Source organism: Scyliorhinus torazame, chromosome 30 (assembly GCF_047496885.1).
Source record: "Scyliorhinus torazame isolate Kashiwa2021f chromosome 30, sScyTor2.1, whole genome shotgun sequence".
In the NCBI taxonomy this organism is placed as follows: domain Eukaryota; kingdom Metazoa; phylum Chordata; class Chondrichthyes; order Carcharhiniformes; family Scyliorhinidae; genus Scyliorhinus; species Scyliorhinus torazame.
The window spans coordinates 24,914,763-24,938,515 of NC_092736.1; the positions used below are offsets into that span (position 1 = coordinate 24,914,763).

The following is a 23,753-nucleotide window of genomic DNA, read 5'->3' on the forward strand; positions in this document are numbered from 1 at the left end:
CCTGCGCCGGGAGCTGCGGGAATTCCCTCACCTGTTGCCTCGCAAAAGCCCTCAGTTGCATGTACCGAAATGCATTCCCTTGGGGCAACCCATATTTTTCCGTCAGCGCTCCCAGACTCTCAAACGTCCCGTCTACGAACAGATCTCTCAGTTGCACAACCCCTGCTCTCTGCCATGCTCCAAATCTCCCATCCATTCTCCCCGGGACAAACCTATGGTTATTTCTTATCGGGGACCACACCGAGGCTCCCGTCCTTCCCCTATATCGTCTCCACTGCCCCCAAATTTTTAGTGTTGCCACCACCACTGGACTTGTGGTGTATTTCTTCGGGGAGAACGGCAACGGCGCCGTCACCATTGCTTGTAGGCTGGTACCCTTGCAGGACGCCATCTCCAATCTCTTCCACGCCGCTCCCTCCCCTTCTCCCATCCACTTACACACCATTGAGATATTTGCGGCCCAGTAGTATTCACTTAGGCTCGGTAGTGCCAGCCCCCCCCTATCCCTGCTATGCTGCAAGAACCCCCTCCTCACTCTCGGGGTCTTCCCGGCCCACACAAAGCTCATGACACTTTTCTCAATTCTCTTGAAAAAAGCCTTCGTGACCATCACCGGAAGGCACTGAAACACAAAGAGGAATCTCGGGAGGACTACCATTTTGACCGCCTGCACCCTACCCACCAGTGACAGGGGCACCATGTCCCATCTCTTAAAATCCTCCTCCATCTGTTCCACCAATCTTGTTAAATTAAGCCGGTGTAAGGTTCCCCAACTCCTGGCTATCTGAATCCCTAAGTACCGGAAATCTCTTGTTACCTTCCTCAGCGGTAAGTCATCTATTCCCCTGCTCTGTTCCCCCGGATGCACCACAAACAACTCACTCTTACCCATATTCAGTTTATACCCCGAAAATTCCCCAAACTCCCTGAGTGTCTGCATTATCTCAGGCATCCCCTCCACTGGGTCCGCAACATACAACAATAAATCATCTGCATACAAGGATACCCGGTGTTCTTCTCCTCCCCTGAGCACTCCCCTCCACTTCCTGGAGCCCCTCAGTGCTATGGCCAGGGGCTCAATCGCCAATGCAAACAGTAACGGAGACAGGGGACACCCCTGCCTCGTCCCTCTATGAAGACGGAAGTAATCAGACCTCTGTCTGCTCGTGGCCACGCTCGCCACCGGGGCCCTATACAGCAGCTCTACCCATCCAATATACCCTTCTCCAAAACCAAATCTCCTCAGCACCTCCCACAGATAATCCCACTCCACTCTGTCAAATGCTTTCTCGGCATCCATCGCCACCACTATCTCCGCCTCCCCCTCTGGTGGGGGCATCATCATTACCCCTAGCAACCTCCGTATGTTCGTGTTCAGCTGTCTCTCCTTAACGAACCCAGTTTGATCTTCGTGGACCACCCCGGGACACAGTCCTCTATCCTCGTCGCCATCACCTTGGCCAGGAGCTTAGCATCTACATTTAAAAGGGAAATGGGCCTGTAGGACCCACACTGCAGCGGGTCTTTTTCCTTCTTCAAAAGGAGCGATATCGTTGCCTCCAACATAGCCTTCCCCGCCTGCATGATCCCAATCCCTTTTACCACCTCCTCCATCTCAATCTGTGCTCCCAGTCCCGCCCTCTCCTGCTCCTCCACCTTGGGGAATTCCAGCTGATCCAAGAAACACATCATTCCCTTCTGGGGGCTGAGCCTTATATAACCTCTCATGAAATGCTTTGAACACCCCGTTCACTCTTTCCGCTCCCCATTCCATCTCTCCCTCCTCATCTCTCACCCCACCTATCTCCCTCGCTGCTCCTCTCTTCCTCAATTGGTGGGCCAGTAGCCGACTCGCCTTCTCTCCATACTCATACTGTACACCCTGTGCCCTCCTCCACTGTGCCTCTGCCTTACCCGTGGTCAGCAGGTCAAATTCCACATGCAGCCTTTGTCTTTCCCTGTACAGTCCCTCCTCCGGTGCCTCCGCATATTGCCTGTCCACCCTCAAAAGTTCTTTCAGCAATCGCTCCCTTTCTTTACCCTCTTGCTTCCCTTTATGTGCCCTTATGGATATCAGTTCCCCTCTAACCACCGCCTTCAACGCCTCCCAGACCACTCCCACCTGAACCTCTCCATTGTCATTAAGCTCCAAGTACCTTTCGATGCACCCCCTCACCCTTAAACATACCCCCTCATCCGCCCATAAGCCCATATCCATTCTCCAGAGTGGGTGCTGTTCTTTTTCCTCTCCTACCTCCAGGTCTATCCAATGTGGAGCGTGGTCCGAAATAGCTATGGCCGTATATTCCGTCCCTGTCACCTTCGGAATCAGTGCCCTTCCCAAGACAAAAAAGTCTATCCGTGAGTATACTTTGTGGACATGGGAGAAAAATGAGAACTCCTTACTCCTAGGCCTACTAAATCTCCAGGGGTCTACCCCTCCCATCTGCTCCATGAAGTCCTTGAGCACCCTGACCGCTGCCGGCCTCCTCCCGGTCCTGGACCTCAATCGGTCCAGCCCTGGATCAAGCACCGTATTGAAGTCTCCCCCCATTACCAACTTTCCCGCCTCCAGGTCCGGGATACGTCCCAACAGACGCCTCATAAAATTTGCATCGTCCCAGTTCGGGGCATATACGTTCACCAGAACCACCGACGGCGCCCTCCCGCCTCGACCACCCCATCCCATAACAGCTCCCCCTTCTCCTTAGCAGCAGCAACCCAGTTAACCCCCCCCTCCCCCCCCTCCGCTAGATCCCTTTCTAGCGTAGTTGCACCCCCCATATTGCTCCCAGAAGTCAGCGAACTCTGGCTGACCTCGGCTTACCCCCTTGTCCTCGGCCCCCACTGTGCGAGGCCCACTCCTTCCTGCGTCCCTGTTCCCGCCATAATTACCATAACGCGGGAACAAAGCCTGCGTTTTCCACTCGGCCCCGCCCCTAATGGCCGGCGCCCACAGTTCCTCATACTCCGCCCCGCCCCCCCCTCCCAGCATGGGGAAGAGAGAAAAGTTACAGGATCGCAAGATTAACAAATTGAAAAATCATCCTCCCTCCCCCCCCCTTTTTTCCCCCTCGCCCCACATAATCACCCCACCACTTTGTCCCAAAAGTTCTTTCTCTCGCCAAACTATTCCAGCTTCTTGTCCACGATGAATGTCCACGCCTCTTCTGCCGTCTCAAAGTAGTGGTGCTTCCCTTGGTGTGTGACCCACAATCTCGCCAGTTGTAACATTCCAAACTGGATCTTCTTTTTGTGAAGCACCGCCTTAGCCCGATTAAAACTTGCCCTCCTTCTTGCCACCTCCGCACTCCAATCATGGTATACGCGGATCACCGCGTTCTCCCACCTACAGCTCCGAGTTTTCTTCGCCCATCTGAGGACCGTCTCTGTCATTATAGCGGAGAAACCTCACCACTATAGCTCGAGGTATTTCTCCAGCCCTCGGTCTTCGCGCCAAAACTCGATAAGCTCCCTCCACCTCCAAAGGGCCCGTCAGGGCCTCCGATCACATTAGTGAGTGAAGCATCGTGCTCACATATGTCCCGACGTCCGCCCCTTCTGCGCCTTCGGGAAGACCCAGAACCCTTAAATTCTTCCTCCTCGAATTATTCTCCAGTACTTCCAGCCTTTTCACACACCTTTTATGCTGTGCCTCGTGCGTCTCTGTCTTCACCACCAGGCCCTGTATTTCGTCTTCATTTTCAGCAGCCTTTGCCTTCACAACCCAAAGCTCCTGCTCTTGGGTCTTCTGCTCCTCCTTTAGCCCTTCAATCGCCTGTAATATCGGGGCCAACAGCTCCTTCAACTCCTTTTTCAGCTCTTCCACACAGCGCCGCAGGAACTCTTGTTGGTCCGGGCCCCAGAACAAACGGCCACCTTCCGACGCCATCTTGCTTTGAGCTTGCCTTCCTTGCCGCTGCTCCAGAGGATCCTCCGCAATCCGGCCGCTATCCTCTCCCTTTTCCATGCATGTCCGGGGCGATTCCCTTCTGGTTTACCGCACAGTGTTTTTGGCCGTTTAAATTGCTGTTGGGCTCCTATTAAGAGCCCAAAAGTCCATTCCACCGGGAGCTGCCGAAACGTGCGACTTAGTTGGTCATCGCCGCACCCGGAAGTCCCCCCAAAACAAACTTTGGGAGATCATTGAACCTTACTTAATGGGGCTGGTTTAGCACAGTGGGCTAAAACAGCTGGCTTGTAATACAGAACAAGACGAGGGTTCAATTCCCGTTACAGCATCCCCGAACAGGTGCCGAAATGTGGCGACTAGGGGCTTTACACTAACTTAATTAAAGCCTACTTGTGACAATAAGCGATTATTATTCTGGGCCTGGTTTAGCACAGTGGGCTAAATAGCTGGCTTGCAATGCAGAACAATGCCAGCAGCGTGGGTTCAATTCCCGTACCGGTCTCCCCAAACAGGCGCCGGAATGTAGCGACTAGGGGCTTTTCACAGTAACTTCATTGAAGCCCATCTGTGACAATAAGCAATTTATTATTATTATATCATTATTATTACTGGATGGTTCACTAAACCTTGCAAAGGAGTCATTGTTTTGAGCTGGAGTAACTAGCAATAACTGCTTTTCACAGTAACTTCATTGAAGCCTATCTGTGACAACAAGCGATTTATTATTATATCATTATTATTACTGGATGGTTCACTAAACCTTGCAAAGGAGTCATTGTTTTGAGCTGGAGTAACTAGCAATAACTGCTTAATTTCAATGTCTGAATGTAGCTAATATTTTAATAAAGCCTTTGCCAATACTGCTTATAATCATTCTAGTGCCGTTCATTAACAAACTGGAAAAAAACTCGTTTGACGCAACTGATTTTATTTGATTTGCAGACACTTGGTCAAAATAAATAGTTTTAAATTGTTATTCATGTAATATATCAAATTACCACTTCAGATACAGCAAATCTTTTGTATTTTTCTAACAGAAAATCATAAAATTAGGAATAATATAAACAGGGCTAATTGATTAACCATAGTAACAACAGGAAGGCCAAAACTGAAACTTCCCCAGGGTAGCATGTAAGTATAATATAGCCATCTCTTGGACAGCACACTTTCCTTACAGTACAGGTATAGGAAGAGATTGCACTAGTCTTTAGAAATAAGAGGATAGAGCAGGTGAATGCTTGGCTGTGGAGATGGCGCAGATGGGAAGGCTTTCAATTTCTGGGCTATTCGGACTGGCAGCACCTGTGTTTCAAGTCCATATAACTCTTCCACAGAACTGAAGAGGGATAGAAATGTAATGGATTATATAGTTGGAAAAGGCGGTGGGGCAAGTGGGGCAGAATAGAAGGTCAGGGATAGGTTGGAGTAAAGATGAGATGGACAAAGATGTCATGAGCATAAGACAAATTGGATCTTAATGGTGGCATTAGAGACTGAAGTGGTGGCATGAAAGCAAGATAGGCGAATGTGTTACTAGCATAACAAAGGTCAGTGCTCAGTGGAAGCAAAACTAAAAAAAAACAAGGAACTGGAGGGGTTGTATTGGGGCAAACCAAGGAAAACAAAAAAGGGGGTCAAAATGTCGGGGAAATTTCACAATCTAAAGTTGTTGAACTAATTGAGTCCAGAAGGCTGGAAATTGCCTAATCAGAAGATGAGGTTTTGTTCTACCAGTTTGTGTTGGGCATCACTGGAGTATTGTAGCAGGTCTAGGACCTACATGTGGGCATGAGAGCAAAATGTTGAGCTGAAATGACAAGCGACCGGAAAGTTGGAGTCATGCTTGCGGACAGGGCAAAGGTGTTCTGCAAAGCAGTTATCTTGTCAATGTTTAGTCTCGGCAGTGTAGAGGGGACCACATTGGGAGCAGCAAATATAGCAAACCAAGTTGAAGAAGGTGCAAATTAAATGCTGCTTCACCTTAAAAGACTGTTTGGGCCCTTGGACTGTGAGGAGGGAGGAGGCAAAGGAGCAGGTGTTGCATCTTCAGCAATTGCATGGGAAGGGGATGAAGGGTTGGGGAAATGGAAGAGTTGACCAGGTTGTCACAGAGAAAATGGCCCCTGTGGAATGCTGATGGGATTATGGGGAAATCTGTTTAGTGGTGGCATCATGCTGGAGATGACAGAACTGATGGAGGATGATCCTTTGAGTGTGGAGGCTGGTTGGATTGGATTTGTTTATTGTCACGTAGTACCAGGTACAGTGAAAAGTATTTTTCTGCGAGCAGCTCAACAGATCATTAAGTACATGGGAAGAAAAGGGAATAAAACAAAATACATAATAGGGCAACACAAGGTATACAATGTAAAAAATTAGAACGAGTATAAGGTAAGTAAAAAGTAGATCTGTTGGGGAGAGCTCACAGAGAGTCGCCTTGCTCCGGCGCCATCTTGGGCTAGAACCCATCTTGGTGGAGTGGAAAGTGAGGACAAGAAGGATCTTGTCATGGTTCTGGGAGGGAGGGGAGGGCAGAGTTGCGGGAGATGTGTTGGACACATTTGAATGCCCTGTGAACCAGTTGCATGCAGTCTAGAATGTTTTTGAACAAAACCGGTCTTGAAAGTCCCGAGCTGAATTCTTGATTCGTTAATCTCGGCAGGTTTGAATTTATGGACATTACTTTTGTCACATGCAGAGGAATTTGGGTGCCCTCATGCATGAATCAGAAAACTAGTATGCAGGTACAGCAGATAATAAGGAAGGCAAATCAAGGAGCAGCGCGGTGGCGCAGCGGTTAGCATTGCTGCCTCACGGCGATGAGATCCCAGGTTCGATCCCAGCTCTGGGACACTGTCCGTCTGAGTTTGCACATTCTCCCAGTGTTTGCGTGGGTTTCACTCCCACAACCCAAAGATGTGCAGGGTAGGTGGATTGGTCACGCTAAATTGCCCCTTAATTGGAAAAAATGAATTAGGTACTCTAAATTTATTTAAAAAAAGAAATAAAAGGAAGGCAAATCAATTTTTTGCATTTATGGCTCAAGGAATAGAGGACAAAAGTAGCGAAGTGTTGCTGCAACTACACAAGGCATTGGTGAGATCACACCTTGGGTACTGTGCACAGTTTTGTTTCCCTTATTTCAGGTGGGAAGTAGTTGCATTGGAGGCAAATCAGAGGAGGATCACTAGATTGATTTCAGAGATGAGGAGTTTGTCTTATGAAGAGAGATTGAGTAATTTAGGCCTACATAACTCGAGTTTAGAAGAATGACAGGAGATCTAATTGAGGTATATAAGATGATAAAAGGTATAGACAAAGTGGGATGGCAGGGTGGCAAAGTGGTTAGCATTGCTGCATCACAGCGCTAGGGACCCGAGTTCAATACCAGCTTGGATCACTGTGTGGAGTTTGTATGTTCTCCCCGTGTCTGCGTGGGTTTCCTCCAGGTGCTCCAGTTTCCTCCCTCAGTCCAAAGATATGCAGGTTAGGTGGATTGTTCATGATAAATTGTCCCTTGATGTGCAGGTTAGGGTACGGGAATAGGGAGGAAGTGGGTATGAATAGTGCGCTCATTTGAGGGGTCAGTGCAGACTCGATGGGCCAAATGGCCTCCTTCTGCATTGTAGGGATTCTATGAAATTCTAGAAATAGAGCAGATGTTTCCTCTTGTGGAGAAATCTAGAATGAGAGGTCATAGTTTCATGATAAGAGGTAGCAGATTTGAAACAGATGGGAAGAAATTACTTCTCTCAAAGGATCGTGAATCTGTGGGATTCGCTGCCCCAATGTATGGTGGAAGTAGGGAAATTAAGTAAATTTAAGGAGGGGATAGACAGATTTTTAACTAGTAATGGGTTGAAGGTTTAGGAGAAAGGGCAGGAAAGTGGAGATGAGGCAGAGATTTAAATCAGCCATGATCATATTGAATGGTGGATCGGACTCGAGGGGCTAAATTTCCTATTCCTGTTCTTAGTTCTTATGTATTTTATAAAGCGTAACTCTCCTGCCAAATCATAGTGCACTTGTTAAATACTACACGTTGAGCATCCCTTATCCGAAAACCGAAACATTTCAAAGTGCACAACTTTTTTTTGAGCGCTGACGTGATGTCACAAGTGGGAAATTCCTCGAGGCTTCCGGATGATGCGGAGTTCCCAACGCGCGCCACACATGCACAGTTCCTGATGTGCGCCCACAAGTGCAGTTCCCAACACACGCTGCACATGCACAGTTCCCAACGTGTGCCCACAAGCACAGTTCCCAACGTGCGCTGCACAGGCACAGTTCCTAACGCACATCTCACATGCGCAGTTTCCAGCATTCCGCACATGCGGATGAAACCAAGGTTGGTGGAGTGGCAGATAGTGTTGAGGATTTTCAGAAGATACAGCAGGACATAGGTTGGAGACTTGGGGTTTAATCCAGACAAATGTGAGGTGATGCATTTTGGTAGGTCTAACATAGAGGGAAAATATACCATAAATGGTAAAACGCCTAGGAATATAGAAAGTCAGAGAGATCTGGGCGTGCAGGTCCACAGATCTTTGAAATTGTCAACACTCTTGTGTAAAAAGTTCTTCCTCATATCACCTCTCCACCTTCTGCCACTTATCTGAATCTACATCCCCTAGTTGTGGAACTCTCCACCAAGGGGAACAACTTTATCCTGTCCACTCTGCCTCTTCCCTTCATAATGTTGTACACATCAATCAAGTCACCCCTCAGTCTTCTTTGTTCTAAGGTAAATAACCCCAACCTATCCAAACTCCTCGTAACACTTTCCTAGCCCTGGCAACATTCTTGTAAACCTTCTTTGCATTCTCTCCAGAGTAATGACATCCTTCCTGTAATGTGACCAGAACTGCACACAATATTCCAGTTGTGGCCTCACCAGTGTTTCATACAAATTCCAACATTATATCGTCACTTTTATATTCTATACCTCTGCCAATGAAGGAGAGCATTCTATAAGCTTTCTTAAAATCTTATCTACTTGAACTGCTGCTTTTCAGGACCTGTGTACTTGTGCGCCAAGATCTCTCACTTCATCTACCACTCTTAGTATATTCCTATTTATTGTTTACTCCCTATAACTGTTTGACCTCCGTAAATGCATGGCCTCACACTTCTCTGTATTCCATCTGCCACTTTATTGCCCACTCCACCAACCCATCTATATCATTTTGGAGATTATGGCTATCCTCTACACTGTCCACCACTCGGCCAATCTTTACATTAATTCTATGTTTTTTGTTTTTGGTATGAACTTGTAGCTTGTCTTATGTAAATTAATTGTTGTATTCCTTGTTCTTAGTTTGAGAGATAGCAAATAAATAAAATGTTCAACTCATAATGGTGAGTTCAAATCGGCCTTATTAACTGAATTGTTAAAGATTGACTGGTTTGAGTTATAAGTGGAAAATCGACATAAAGAAGTGCCTGTGATCTGAATTTAATTCCGCCAAATCTCACTTGATAAGATTCTGTGGTGCTAGTTGTGATTTAAATTTATAGATTACATTGGTCTATCGCTGAAGGAAATATTTGGAAGTGCAGCAGTTTTGACTAATTAGAAAGCATTTTTTAAAAATCCTTTGCGCTTTTGATATCAGATCAGAGAAAGACCTATAACCAACCTGGTGTCCTAACCTTCTCAATTCACAAAGTAACTTGATAAAAGATGCCAACAATAATCTGAAAAATGTAAATGCTCCTAATTTCAGGAAGTGGATTGAAGTTGGTGGAATGGGTGAGGTTTAGACGAATGCACTTCTCTGCTGGAGGAGTTCTGCAAATTTGACCCCTTTAAATTTACTAATAAAATCTCCAGTATTGATGAGCGAGTAGACAGATGATAATTATGGATGATAATTGCTGAATAATACCAAGATGGTGCAACTGTTAAAAATAGAAGGATAATCTATTGAAATATTTTCATTTCCTTTGACAGATGTGGATGAATGCCAAGCTATTCCAGGAAGCTGCAGTGGGGGAAATTGCATAAATACTGTAGGCTCCTTTGAATGCAAATGCCCAGCTGGACACAGGTTTAGTGAAGTAACTCAAAAATGTGAAGGTAAGACAAAGGCATGTTACAGATGAGTGCACTTCAAATACATTTGAAGAATTTTCCTTCAGTGATTTTAGTGTGATAAACAACTGGTACTTGCATTCTGTAATTTTACACATGGATAACACCAAAACCAAACTACTAGATAAATCACCTGCCTTCATTAATTTTCACACAAGTTCCAAAAAGAAACTCCATAATGGAACATTTACTCGTTGTTAATTTTAGTTTACATTCTTCCCTGCTTCCCAACTGGATTCTCTTCACTCTTCATCAGTTTTATTGATCCACTGACTGTGTGCCAGTCTTTTGAAGTTACTAATTTTCGGGACTTGTGGGAGGAAACCGGACCACCCGGAGGAAACGCATGCAGACGCAGGGAGAACGTGCAGACTCCGCACAGACAGTGACCAAAACCGGGAATTGAACCTGGGACCCTGGAGATGTGAAGCAACAGTGCTACCCATTATGCTACTGTGCCGCCGTTGTTTGCTGGGTTTATATTTTTTGTTGTTAAAGTTTGCTGCTTCCTAAAATTCCACAGAAATTAGTACATGGCACCTGAACGTTTGACTAACCAGTCTGTGCTGGTATTTATCATCATGTGCCACCCTGTTCCCATAACCCTTTCTTCGCCTTCATATCCAGTATTGCACAGCCTCTTCATTTAATCACAAATTCCAGCAGCGCATTTCAGAGCCTCGTGTGCAAAAATAAAAGTTTCTCCTTTTCTGTCTGAACTTTCACATGTTCAATTTTCTATTTATGTCCTCCACTGGAACTTTCAAATACTGGAAATAGTCTCTTTCTATTAACTTCTCCCATCCCTCCATAATTTTACACACCTCTATCCTAGAGGCTCTGTATACCGTCTTAATTGCCTCAACACCCTTCCTGTAGTGTGAAGCCCAGAACTGTGAGCAGTATTTCCAATTGCGGTGCTATTAAGGTTGTATGGTATAGTACCCCGAACGTCACCCCCATTTCAAAGAGGGCAGTCTTAATCAAATTAAACCTGACTCTCCTCTTTGCCAGTTCTGCACCCAGGTACACCTGCAGCTCGCTCCCTTCCCAGGTACATTTCTTGGTCTGCCTCGTCCATCGAAGGATCTTCTCCTTGTCTAGAAAGCGGTGCACCTCACCACCATCGCCCTCGGCCGTTTTGCCCACCTGCGGCCTCCTTCTCAGTGCCCTGTGCGCTCAATCCACCTCCGGAGGCCGATCAAAGGCCCCCTCTCCATCAATTTTTCCAACATCCTTGCCACGTACACTTAGGCATCTGCACCTTCAATGCCTTCAGGCATCCCGACAATTGCCTCCTGGAGAGTTGCTCCAGATCCTCCACCTTATCCCTCAGCCTCTTCTGACTCTCCCGCATCGCTCCTACCTCTTCCATCAAAGAGGTCAACTGCTCCTCGTGCTCCCCCACCACCTTCTCCCAGGAACAAAAAAATCCGCCTTGAGAGGGAGCCACCAAATGTGTGACCATTCACTCCATGACCACCGGAAGTCTCCTGTATAAACATTTCTTGCTGAGATATGCATTAGTCTTTCTTGGAGCTCAGTGAAGCATTCATAATTAGGCCACCTGGAAAATCAAATGTCTACTTCTGTTCATACAGTGTCATTTTTTGGCTTTATTATGAATTTTTCATTGAGCTTCAAGAATGATGAATGCACTTCACTCAAAAGGCTACTTTTATACAGCTTTTAGGGTTGAGAATTTGGTTGAACTGATGTCTCTAGTAAGTTATTTTTCTTTTATGTTGTTTGTGTGTTTGTTTACACAAGATTAAGAGCCATGGGGGGACATTAATACAATGAATAGTTATGATTAATTGGTCCTCTTCTCATAAAGCTGTCAGTATATTTCAATGGAAATAATGTATTCTTATTTTTGGGGGGCTAATGACTTGTGGGTTCACGACTCCTCTGAGAGGCCATGAACCTTGTCTGCTTACAGAAGGGGCCCAACTCTACTAAAGTTGCAGATGGCGGTGGCGTGTGGTTTAAAATGCCCATCCCTGCAACGGATCTAGCAAGGGCAGGAGTACCGCATGGGGGCTCACTACCTACACCGTTATTCTGCGCTGGTGAAAATTGCCAGAAATGGAATGGCTGTATAAGGCTCTGGTCAGACCCCATTTAGAATATTGTGAGCAGTTACTGGGCCTGCATCTAAGGAAGGATGTGTTGGCCTTTGAGAGATTCCAGAGGAGACGTACAAGAATGATCCCTGGAATGGAGGACTTATCATATGAGGAACAGTTGAGGACTCTTGAGTCTGTATTCGATGGAGTTTAGAAGGATGAGGGGGAATCTTGTTGAAACTTACAGAATACTGAGAGGCCTGGATAGAGTGAACTTGGAGAAGATGTTTCCAGGAGAAACTAGAACCCAAGGGTACAGCCTCAGACTAAAGGGACGATCCTTTAAAACAGAGATGAGGAATTTCTTCAGCCAGAGGGTGGTGAATTTGTGGAACTCTCTGCTGCAGAAGGCTGTGGAGGCCAAGTCACTGAGTGTCTTTAAGACAGAGATAGATAAGTTCTTGATTAATAAGGGGATCAGGGGTTATGGGGAGAAGGCAGGAGAATGGGGATGAGAAACACATCAGCCATGATTGAATGGCGGAGCAGACTCAATGTTCAAATGGCCTAATTCTGCTCCTATGCCTTATGGTCTTATGGAAGTAGAAATTTGAAATCTTGGCCTTTAAAAGGAGGGCAAGCCAAATCTCTGTGGAATTACAGACTAATTTCTAAGGCCTGCTTTATCTTTTTCTTCCCTCACAATTCTTGATATATAATTTTTGTCCTACTTCCTGTTGCTTAACTAAGTATTCTGATACTTGCCTTTAATGTAGTATAATGTTTATCATGTCCAATCTCACATTTAATTATTTTTCCACTGATATATTTGTAGAGTATTCCTTTTAGTACTTTTTCACGTGCTTCCCTTGCTTTCCACTTCGCTATCTTAGCTGCTTTCCTTTAATGCCTTATTCAAAGACCATGTGTGGATCATGGTTAAGGACTGGATAATGCTTGGCTTTAAGTCCCCTACTGAAACCTTGTACATGAGAAAGAACCATTTTTGTGGAATAACGAGGGTATCCAACATCTATGGCACTGTATTCTGGAATTGTACTGTGAAATTTTAGGGGGAATCAAAGCAAAATACCACAGATGTGGGAAACTTGAAATAGAAATAGACAGTGCTGGAAATACTCAGCCATTCCATAACGGGAACCAAAGGCCCATCAAGAAATAATACATTAGGGTTGGGTGATTGGTGGTAAGAAAAGTAGGCCAGGGCACGGATTTCAAATGGATTGTTCCTTTTTATGCACGGAAACATGCATAGAAAATAGAAGCAGGAGGAGGCCATTCGGCCCTTCGAGCGTGCTCGCCATTCATTATGATCATGGCTGATGATAAAGTTCAATGTCTGATCCCGCCTTACCTCTCCATATCCCTTGATCGCTTTAGCCCCAAGAGCTATATCTAATTCCATCTTGAAATTACACAACATTTTGGCCTCAACTACTTTCTGTGGTCGTGAATTCCACAGATTCACCACTCTGGGTGAAGAAATTTCTCCTCGTCTCAGTCCTAAAACGTTGGGGTGGGCACGGGAGCAATAGGTCAGAAGGTGAGAGCATTGAGGGAGAACTAGGGAATAGGGACAGTGTGGCTCTGAGGCAGAGCAGACGGGGAGAAGTTGCTGAACACAGCGGGTCTGGTGGCCTGAAGTGCATATGTTTTAATGCAAGGAGCATTACGGGTAAGGCAGATTAACTTAGAGCTTGGATTACTACTTGGAACTATGATGTTGTTGCCATTACAGAGACCTGGTTGAGGGAAGGGCAGGATTGGCAGCTAAACGTTCCAGGATTTAGATGTTTCAGGCGGGATAAAGGGGGATGTAAAAGGGGAGGCGGAGTTGCGCTACTTGTTCGGGAGAATATCACAGCTATGCTGCGAGAGGACACCTCAGAGGGCAGTGAGGCTACATGGGTAGAGATCAGGAATAAGAAGGGTGCAGTCACAATGTTGGGGGTATACTACAGGCCTCCCAACAGCCAGCGGGAGATAGAGGAGCAGATAGGTAGACAGATTTTGGAAAAGAGTAAAAACAACAGGGTTGTGGTGATGGGAGACTTCAACTTCCCCAATATTGACTGGGACTCACTTAGTGCCAGGGGCTTAGACGGGGTGGAGTTTGTAAGGAGCATCCAGGAGGGCTTCTTAAAACAATATGTAAACAGTCCAACTAGGGAAGGGGCGGTACTGGACCTGGTATTGGGGAATGAGCCCGGCCAGGTGGTAGATGTTTCAGTAGGGGAGCATTTCGGTAACAGTGACCACAATTCAGTAAGTTTTAAAGTACTGGTGGACAAGGATAAGAGTGGTCCGAGGATGAATGTGCTAAATTGGGGGAAGGCTAATTATAACAATATTAGGCGGGAACTGAAGAACATAGATTGGGGGCGGATGTTTGAGGGCAAATCAACATCTGACATGTGGGAGGCTTTCAAGTGTCAGTTGAAAGGAATACAGGACCGGCATGTTCCTGTGAGGAAGAAAGATAAATACGGCAATTTTCGGGAACCTTGGATGACGAGTGATATTGTAGGCCTCGTCAAAAAGAAAAAGGAGGCATTTGTCAGGGCTAAAAGGCTGGGAACAGACGAAGCCTGTGTGGCATATAAGGAAAGTAGGAAGGAACTTAAGCAAGGAGTCAGGAGGGCTAGAAGGGGTCATGAAAAGTCATTGGCAAATAGGGTTAAGGAAAATCCCAAGGCTTTTTACACGTACATAAAAAGCAAGAGGGTAGCCAGGGAAAGGGTTGGCCCACTGAAGGATAGGCAAGGGAATCTATGTGTGGAGCCAGAGGAAATGGGCGAGGTACTAAATGAATACTTTGCATCAGTATTCACCAAAGAGAAGGAATTGGTAGATGTTGAGTCTGGAGAAGGGGGTGTAGATAGCCTGGGTCACATTGTGATCCAAAAAGACGAGGTGTTGGGTGTCTTAAAAAATATTAAGGTAGATAAGTCCCCAGGGCCTGATGGGATCTACCCCAGAATACTGAAGGAGGCTGGAGAGGAAATTGCTGAGGCCTTGACAGAAATCTTTGGATCCTCGCTGTCTTCAGGGGATGTCCCGGAGGACTGGAGAATAGCCAATGTTGTTCCTCTGTTTAAGAAGGGTAGCAAGGATAATCCCGGGAACTACAGGCCGGTGAGCCTTACTTCAGTGGTAGGGAAATTACTGGAGAGAATTCTTCGAGACAGGATCTACTCCCATTTGGAAGCAAATGGACGTATTAGTGAGAGGCAGCACGGTTTTGTGAAGGGCAGGTCGTGTCTCACTAACTTGATAGAGTTTTTCGAGGAGGTCACTAAGATGATTGATGCAGGTAGGGCAGTAGATGTTGTCTATATGGACTTCAGTAAGGCCTTTGACAAGGTCCCTCATGGTAGACTAGTACAAAAGGTGAAGTCACACGGGATCAGGGGTGAACTGGCAAGGTGGATACAGAACTGGCTAGGCCATAGAAGGCAGAGGGTAGCAATAGAGGGATGCTTTTCTAATTGGAGGGCTGTGACCAGTGGTGTTCCACAGGGATCAGTGTTGGGACCTTTGCTGTTTGTAGTATATATAAATGATTTGGAGGAAAATGTAACTGGTCTGATTAGTAAGTTTGCAGACGACACAAAGGTTGGTGGAATTGCGGATAGCGATGAGGACTGTCAGAGGATACAGCAGGATTTAGATTGTCTGGAGACTTGGGCGGAGAGATGGCAGATGGAGTTTAATCCGGACAAATGTGAGGTAATGCATTTTGGAAGGGCTAATGCAGGTAGGGAATATACAGTGAATGGTAGAACCCTCAAGAGTATTGAAAGTCAAAGAGATCTAGGAGTACAGGTCCACAGGTCATTGAAAGGGGCAACACGGGTGGAGAAGGTAGTCAAGAAGGCATACGGCATGCTTGCCTTCATTGGCCGGGGCATTGAGTATAAGAATTGGCAAGTCATGTTGCAGCTGTATAGAACCTTAGTTAGGCCACACTTGGAGTATAGTGTTCAATTCTGGTCGCCACACTACCAGAAGGATGTGGAGGCTTTAGAGAGGGTGCAGAAGAGATTTACCAGAATGTTGCCTGGTATGGAGGGCATAAGCTATGAGGAGCGATTGATTAAACTCGGTTTGTTCTCACTGGAACGAAGGAGGTTGAGGGGCGACCTGATAGAGGTATACAAAATTATGAGGGGCATAGACAGAGTGGATAGTCAGAGGCTTTTCCCCAGGGTAGAGGGGTCAATTACTAGGGGGCATAGGTTTAAGGTGAGAGGGGCAAGGTTTAGAGTAGATGTACGAGGCAAGTTTTTTACGCAGAGGGTAGTGGGTGCCTGGAACTCACTACCGGAGGAGGTAGTGGAAGCAGGGACGATAGGGACGTTTAAGGGGCATCTTGACAAATATATGAATAGGATGGGAATAGAAGGATACGGACCCAGGAAGTGTAGAAGATTGTAGTTTAGTCGGGCAGTACGGTCGGCACGGGCTTGGAGGGCCGAAGGGCCTGTTCCTGTGCTGTACATTTCTTTGTTCTTTGTTTGTTCTTTGTTTACCCCTTATCCTCAAACTATGACCCCTAGTTCTGGAGTCCTCCACCATCGGGAACGTTCTTTCTGAATCTACCCTGTCTAATCCTGTTAGAATTTTATACGTTTCTGTGAAATCCCCTTTCACTCTCTAAACTCCAATGAATATAATCCTAACCGATTTAGTCTTTCCTCATATGACATTCCCGCCATCCCAGGAATCAGCCTGGTCAACCTTTGCTGCACTCCCTCCATAGCAAGAACACCCTTCCTCAGATTTCACACGAAAAGTGGCTCTCATCTAAGAACATCGACTAAGGCCCTTCAAACAGGCACCAGAAGTATATGAAACCCTCCAAACAAACCCACCATCGACCGTATTGCCAACCAATGTTGGAAAGAATCAGCCACCCAGTCAAAAAGCCAGTAGAGATGAGGGGAGGGAAATCTCAGCTCAGAACAGGGAATCACGTGTGGAGGCACAGAACCGGCAAAGTTCGACCCCGCAGAGGCCCCTGCGCAGACCCAGGTGCTGATGGATAGAATGAGGTGCTTCATTAACTTCGCGTTCCAGAAGCATAGGGAGGAAATAAAAAACACCTCTTGGTGGCCGTCGAGACGGCAGTGGAGGCCACGACAGCCTCATGAGGGAGGCAATGGATAATATGGAGGGGCGGCTAGAGCAGAGGAGACGATGACATGGGAACGCGAAAAAGCTGCCATGGACCAAGGGGACAGAATCGCTGCACTTGAGGCTGAGGTGGCGAGGCTGGTCAAGGCCCAGGAGGGGTTGAAGGACAAAGTCGACGACCAAGAAAACCAATCACGTTGGCAAAACGTGAGAATTGCAGGGCTGCCGGAGGGAATGGAGGGGAGAAACCGCACAGAATACATTGCACTAATGCTTGGGAAGCTAGTCGGCAAGAAGGGCTTCTCCAAGCCCCTGACGTAGACCACACCCACAGGTCACTTCGGCAGCAGCCCAGGGCTGGAGAACCACTGCAGGTGACAATCGTGAGGCTCCACAGGTACCAGGATAAAGAGCGGATCCTGAGGTGTGCGAAGATTGCAAAACGATACAAGTGGGAAGGACATTCCACCTGCGTGTGCCAAGACATTGGTGCAGACCTGGATAGGCACAGGACGGAATTCAAAACAGCACGGTTCCAAATCCACGCTGTACAAAGTGAGCTGCAGTTTGACATGCTCTACTCTGTCAAGCTGTGGGTTAAATATCAGGGTAAAGAACACAACTTTGAAGCCCTGGAGGAGGTGAACAAGTTTGTCCAGAAAAATGGACTGGGCAACCAACAATAGAGGGCAATGGTCAGTACGTGGGATGTTAGAATCTGAGACGGGCAGGGGTGACCACATGCAGAGTGCGGGGGGTAGGGTAGAGGTCGATGTGGTTAAATTGAGGAATCCAGCTGTTGGGGAACCGCAAACAGGCGAGTGTACGGAGGTATAGTGAAGGAGGGAGGCCACAGCCCACTTCCCAGGAGGGTGGAAGCGCCTGGCAGGAGGAAGGGGAAAACCAGAATTTTAGGGGAAACAAAGGGCAAAAAGGGGGAGAGCGGAGGGGGCAGAGAAGGAGCAAAACCAGGAGGGACTGGGGGCGACTGGGGGGGGGGGGGGGGGGGAGCACAAGGGTAGGGGGTACAGGGGGAGAAGCAGAGGGGGAGCGGGCGAGGGTAGAGGACTGGTTTAAGAGGTCGCACGAAGAGATGTGAACACGAGGAAGTAGTCAATGGCCATCTTGTATGGCCGTGAGCATGGGCAGGCCTGGACGAACAGGGCTAGGCCCACAGGGTGGAGGACACTGAACATGAGGGACCTCAACAGGCAGGTGAAAAGATCCAGAGTCCTTGTCCATCTCAAGAGTCTGATTGTGGATGTAGCCTTCCTACAGGAGACGCAGCTAAGAGAGAGGGACCGACTAGAGTTGAGGAAGGGCTGGGTGGGACAAACATTTCGATATTATGGCACGGAGGATAGCCATACTAATCAGCAGGACAGTTTCATTCACGGCGACAAGCACAGTGACTGGGGTGGGGGGGGGGGGGGGATTTGTTATGGTTAGGGGGATCCTGGAAGGGACCCCGGTAATCAAGGTAAAAGGGAGGGGTGGCGAGAGAAAAATAATTCCCCTTCTCCCACGTGCACAAGGCCTAATTGCGTATAGTCTTTCTTGTCATAGGGAAAATAGTGCTTCCAGGGGTAACAAAGGTGGAATACTCCGCGATTGTAATCTCTGATCAAGCGCCAGACTATATAGAAGTGACGTTGGAGAAGGACTAGACCCACGCACTGCCCTCCATGTTCTGGAAGGTGCTGAAGGCGGTGATCAGGGGGGAAATCAAAGTTTATAGGGCCCTTAGGGACAGGAAAGAAAGGGCAACCAAGTAGCGGCTGATCGACTCCGTACTGGATCGGTGGAACTCCACGGCCCCAACCGTGGAACTGCTGACGGAGAGGAAAAAGCTGCAGATGGAATTTGATCTGCTCTCCTCAAGGAAGGCAGTCCACCATCTCTGTCAGGCACGGTGGAGAGGAACCCTTTTACGAACATGGAGACAAGGCCAGTCGCAAGCTGGCGCACCAGCTAAGAAAGCAACAGCCGCAAAAGAGAAAGTTAGTGTCAGAAATGGTGGATAACGAGGTCAACGAGGCCTTTGCAACCTTTTACCGAGGTCTTTATGCCTTCAAACTCCCGGAGGGGCCTCGGAGATGAAGCAGTTCCTCAACAGACTGGATATACTGGTAGTGGGGGAAGGCAAGAAACAAGGGCTGGAAAGCATTGATTCCATGCAGTCAGGGAAGGCTTTGGGACCAGATGAGTTCTCAGTAGACTTCTGCAAGAAATTTGCAGCAGCACTGGCCCCTCACTTGCAAAGATGTTGAACGACTCACTGTTGATGGGGGCCCTGACTCCGACGCTGGCGCAGGCCTCAATCTCACTGATCCCAAAAAGGACAAAGACCCGACAGAGTGTGGATTATACTGCCCCATCTCTCTCTTAAACACTGATGCAAATGCCTAGTGAAAGGTCTGGTGAGGTGCCTGGAGAGCTGCCTGCCAGAAGTAATTGCTAAAGATCAGACAGGGTTTGTCAAGGGCAGACAGCTAATAGTGAACATCAGACGCCTGCTAAATGTAATAATGACCCCATCCAGGGAGAGAGAATTGTCTCCCTGGACGCTGAGAAAGACTTTGATCGAGTAGAATGAAGGTACCTCATCAGGTTCTTGAATTGTTTGGGTTTGGACCAGGGTATACCGCATGGGTGAAGCTCTTGTATAGCACTCCTATGGCGAGCATCCGGATGAATGCCACCAGCTCGGTGAGTACTTTCGGCTTCTTAGGGAAACGAGGCAGATTACCCGTTACCCTCGCTCCTGTTCGCACTGCCATCGTCCTTAGCTCAACAGAGTGGTGGACGGGCATTTGGAGAGGGGCAGGGAGCACAGAGTTTCGCTTTATGTGGATGACCTGCTCCTCTAATTATTGAATACCCTGGTCAGCATGGGAAAGATAACAGGACTCCTTAGGGAGTTTGGTGCCTTCTCAAGGTTACAAACTCAACCTGGTGAAGAGCAAAATCTTCCCGGTGAAGCCCCGAGAAGAAGAAGCGGAGCTGGAAGAATTACTGTTTAAAGTGACCCAAATCAAGTTCAGATACCTGGGGATACAACTAGCCCACAACTGGATGAGACTCCACAAGTGGAACCACTCCAGCCTGGTGGAGGAGGTGAAGAGGGACCTGCAAAGATGGGACTCACTGCCTCTTTGGCTGGTGGGAAGGTTTCAGACGGTCAAAATGAACGTGCTGCCTAGGTTTCTCTTCGTATTCACATCACTCCCGATCTTAATCCCCAAATCCTTCTTCACCAGGGTCATCATGCTAATCATGGCCTTTTTCTGTGGGGCGGGGGGGGGGGAGGGGCAGAGGGACACAAATCCTGAGGATACGTAAGACCATCTTGCAGCGTGGGCGACACGTGGGAGACCTGGCTCCACTGAACCTCTTATTCTACCACGGTGCAGCAAATGTGGACAGGGAACCAGAGACAGACTGTATTGTGTTCTATTGCTCCCCTGATTATGAAGACAGGCATGGAACATTTGAGTTTAGCTATAATAAGTATATAAGTATTTATTATTAAACACATGGACAGATAACCAACAAACCTATGTACAGACAATTCTATCTAAGTCACTGGAGAGCTATGGTGAGATGCGACTGTCCTGTTGTCCATCCTGCTACCAACTGCATCTCATCAGTCACCTGATGTATATCTGGCTCCATGTGTGTCTGGCTCCACCTAATGGCAGGAGGCCATAACTGTCACTACATGTATTGCTGATCAGCTTTATACATTGGTGCAATTATATACAGTTCTATACATTGGTACAATTGTATACAGTTATATACAGATATGCATATGTGCATATCACCACATCCCCCTTCCTTTGGGGAAAGGTGTATTCACAACCACATTTCTTGAACATTCAGTTACAAGTTACGTCTATCAGGTTTGCGCCTAATGGTCGACCTTCTGAGCAACGGCTGGGTTGGTGAGCGTGCCCCACCTTCATCAATCGCTGGTCTTTATTCCGGCACCAGCAGATGCATCATTAACCCCAACTGTGCTGGACAGTCTGTGTCTTCTTCCAGCTTGGGATTACACCCAGACTAGTCTATTGGGTTAAGCACAAAAGGTTGTTGTACTTTGAGGAGCGCTCGTCGGTTACGGCGTAGAAGAGAGCCATCCTCCGTGAACACCATATGAGTGCGGACCCGCTTGTTGAACAACCGTTGCTACCTTCATCCATCCTTTGCCATTGGCGTCCTCGATCCTGACAGTGTCCCTTATTTGCAAGGGCAAAGAGACCTATTGTCGATCTCTTTCTGCATTTTTTTCTGAAGAACCAGTTCTTCTTGAGCCATCGATTGACTGTGGGCGTCACCATGGAGGGCAGGGTTGTTCGCAACTGCCTGTTCATAAGCAGCTGAGCTGGTGACAGGCCATTTACCAGTGCGGCTGAATGGTAGCTGAGTAAGGTAAGATACATGTCTACCCGGCTGTCCAGGGCCTTCGTCAGCAGCTGCTTCTCTATATGTATGCCCTTTTCCGCCTTCCCTTTTGACTGGGGATAGGGCTCGAGTTTGGTGATATATATACACCACCCCTATGAATATTTTTTGCCCCTTGGTGTTCCTGAACACGTCCCACAGTTTCCACATCTTTACCTAGGTTCCCATCCCCCTGCCATATTAGTTTAAACACTCCCCAACTGCTCTAGCATTATGGCCATCACTATATCTGAAACAAGACCTATTCTGGTTCTCAGCATATGTAGATGCCACTGGTCTATTGAACACTTTTTCTGGAATTCCCAGGCTAACCAGAATGCTGGCAAGACCTGTGTAGTGCAAACAGGAGAAATGTTTGCATTCTGGAAATGCAATTTAATGTGCAGTTTAAATGGGGCTGAAACCCAGTGCACCCAAATTGTGTTCTCTACCACCACAATTCTACCCCAGGAAATAAATGTACAAAAGTGCCAGAGGGACGAACAGGACACCATAGGGCAGAATGAGAGGCACAGCTGGATTACAAGCGCAGAGAACAATTAAGGTTAGAAATCGGGGCTACGAGGAGAGGAAAGGTAGTAGAGTGGGATTAGATATTGGGAGGTGAAGGAAGAATGAAGGTAGAGAGTGGTTAGAGGTTGGTGTGACGATAGAACAGAGTAGGAGGTCACATAATATCCAGTGTGGAGGGTGAGGGATGGAATCGAAGGATGCTGAGGATGTTGGATTTGGTCTGGTGCCCTATACCTCCTTTGGATCTCGTTTACCTGATGCCAAACTGTTGTCAACTGTTATACTCTGTGTTAATTTGTGCATTTGGATTCATTATTCTTAGAATCATAGAGTTTTACAGCACGGAAAGAGACCAAAGAAGAAGGAAAAGTACAGCACAGGAACAGCCCCTTCGGCCCTCCAAGCCTGTGCCGACCATGCTACCCGTCTAAACTAAAATCCTTTACACTTCCGGGGTCCGTATCCCTCTATTCCCATCCTATTCATGTATTTGTCAAGATGCCCCTTAAACGTCACTATCGTCCCTGCTTCCACCTCTTCCGGTAGCGAGTTCCAGGCACCCACTACCCTGTGTGTAAAAAAAACTTGGCTCGTACATCTCCTCTAAATCTTGCCCCTCGCACCATAAATCTATGCCCCCTAGTAAATGATCCCTCTACCCTGGGAAAAAGTCTCTGACTATCCACCTTGTCTATGCCCCTCATAATTTTGTAGACCTCTATCAGGTCGTCCCTCAACCTCTGTCGTTCCAGTGAGAACAAACCGAGTTTATTCAACCTCTCCTCCTAGCTAATGCCCTCCATACCAGACAACATAGAACATAGAACAGAGAAAAATACAGCACAGAACAGGCCTTTCGGCCCATGATGTTGTGCCGAACCTTTGTCCTAGATTAATCATAGATTATCATTGAATTTACAGTGCAGAAGGAGGCCATTCGGCCCACTGAGTCTGCACCGGCTCTTGGAAAGAGCACCCTACCCAAAGTCAACACCTCCACCCAACACTAAGGGCAATTTTGGACACTAAGGGCAATTTATCATGACCAATTCACCTAACCTGCACATCTTTGGACTGTGGGAGGAAACTGGAGCACCCGGAGGAAACCCACGCAGACACTGGGAGGATGTGCAGACTCCGCACAGACAGTGACCCAAGCCGGAATTGAACCTGGGACCCTGGAGCTGTGAAGCAATTGTACTAGCCACAATGCTACCGTGCTGCCCTTAAGAACAAATAAATCTACACTATATAATTTTACCGTAATCCATGTACCTATCCAATAGCTGCTTGAAGGTCCCTAATGTTTCCGACTCAACTACTTCCACAGGCAGTGCATTCCATGCCCCCACTACTCTCTGGATAAAGAACCTACCTCTGACATCCCCCCCCTATATCTTCCACTATTCACCTTAAATTTATGTCCCCTTGTAATGGTTTGTTCCACCCTGGGAAAAGGTCTCTGACTGTCTACTCTATCTATTCCACTGATCATCTTATAAACCTCTATCAAGTCGCCCCTCATCCTTCTCCGTTCTAATGA

General features: G+C 47.3%; 1 protein-coding gene across 1 annotated transcript in view; it reads left to right on the plus strand.

Moving 5' to 3' along the window:
- The window catches only part of LOC140404453 (fibrillin-1-like), a 716,712-nt gene that overhangs the window by 162,224 nt on the left and 530,735 nt on the right, over positions 1 to 23,753 (plus strand). The window contains exon 7 of the mRNA XM_072493009.1: positions 9,867 to 9,992. Within this exon, the coding sequence (XP_072349110.1) occupies positions 9,867 to 9,992 (126 nt within the window). The remainder of the gene's footprint in view (positions 1 to 9,866; positions 9,993 to 23,753) is intronic.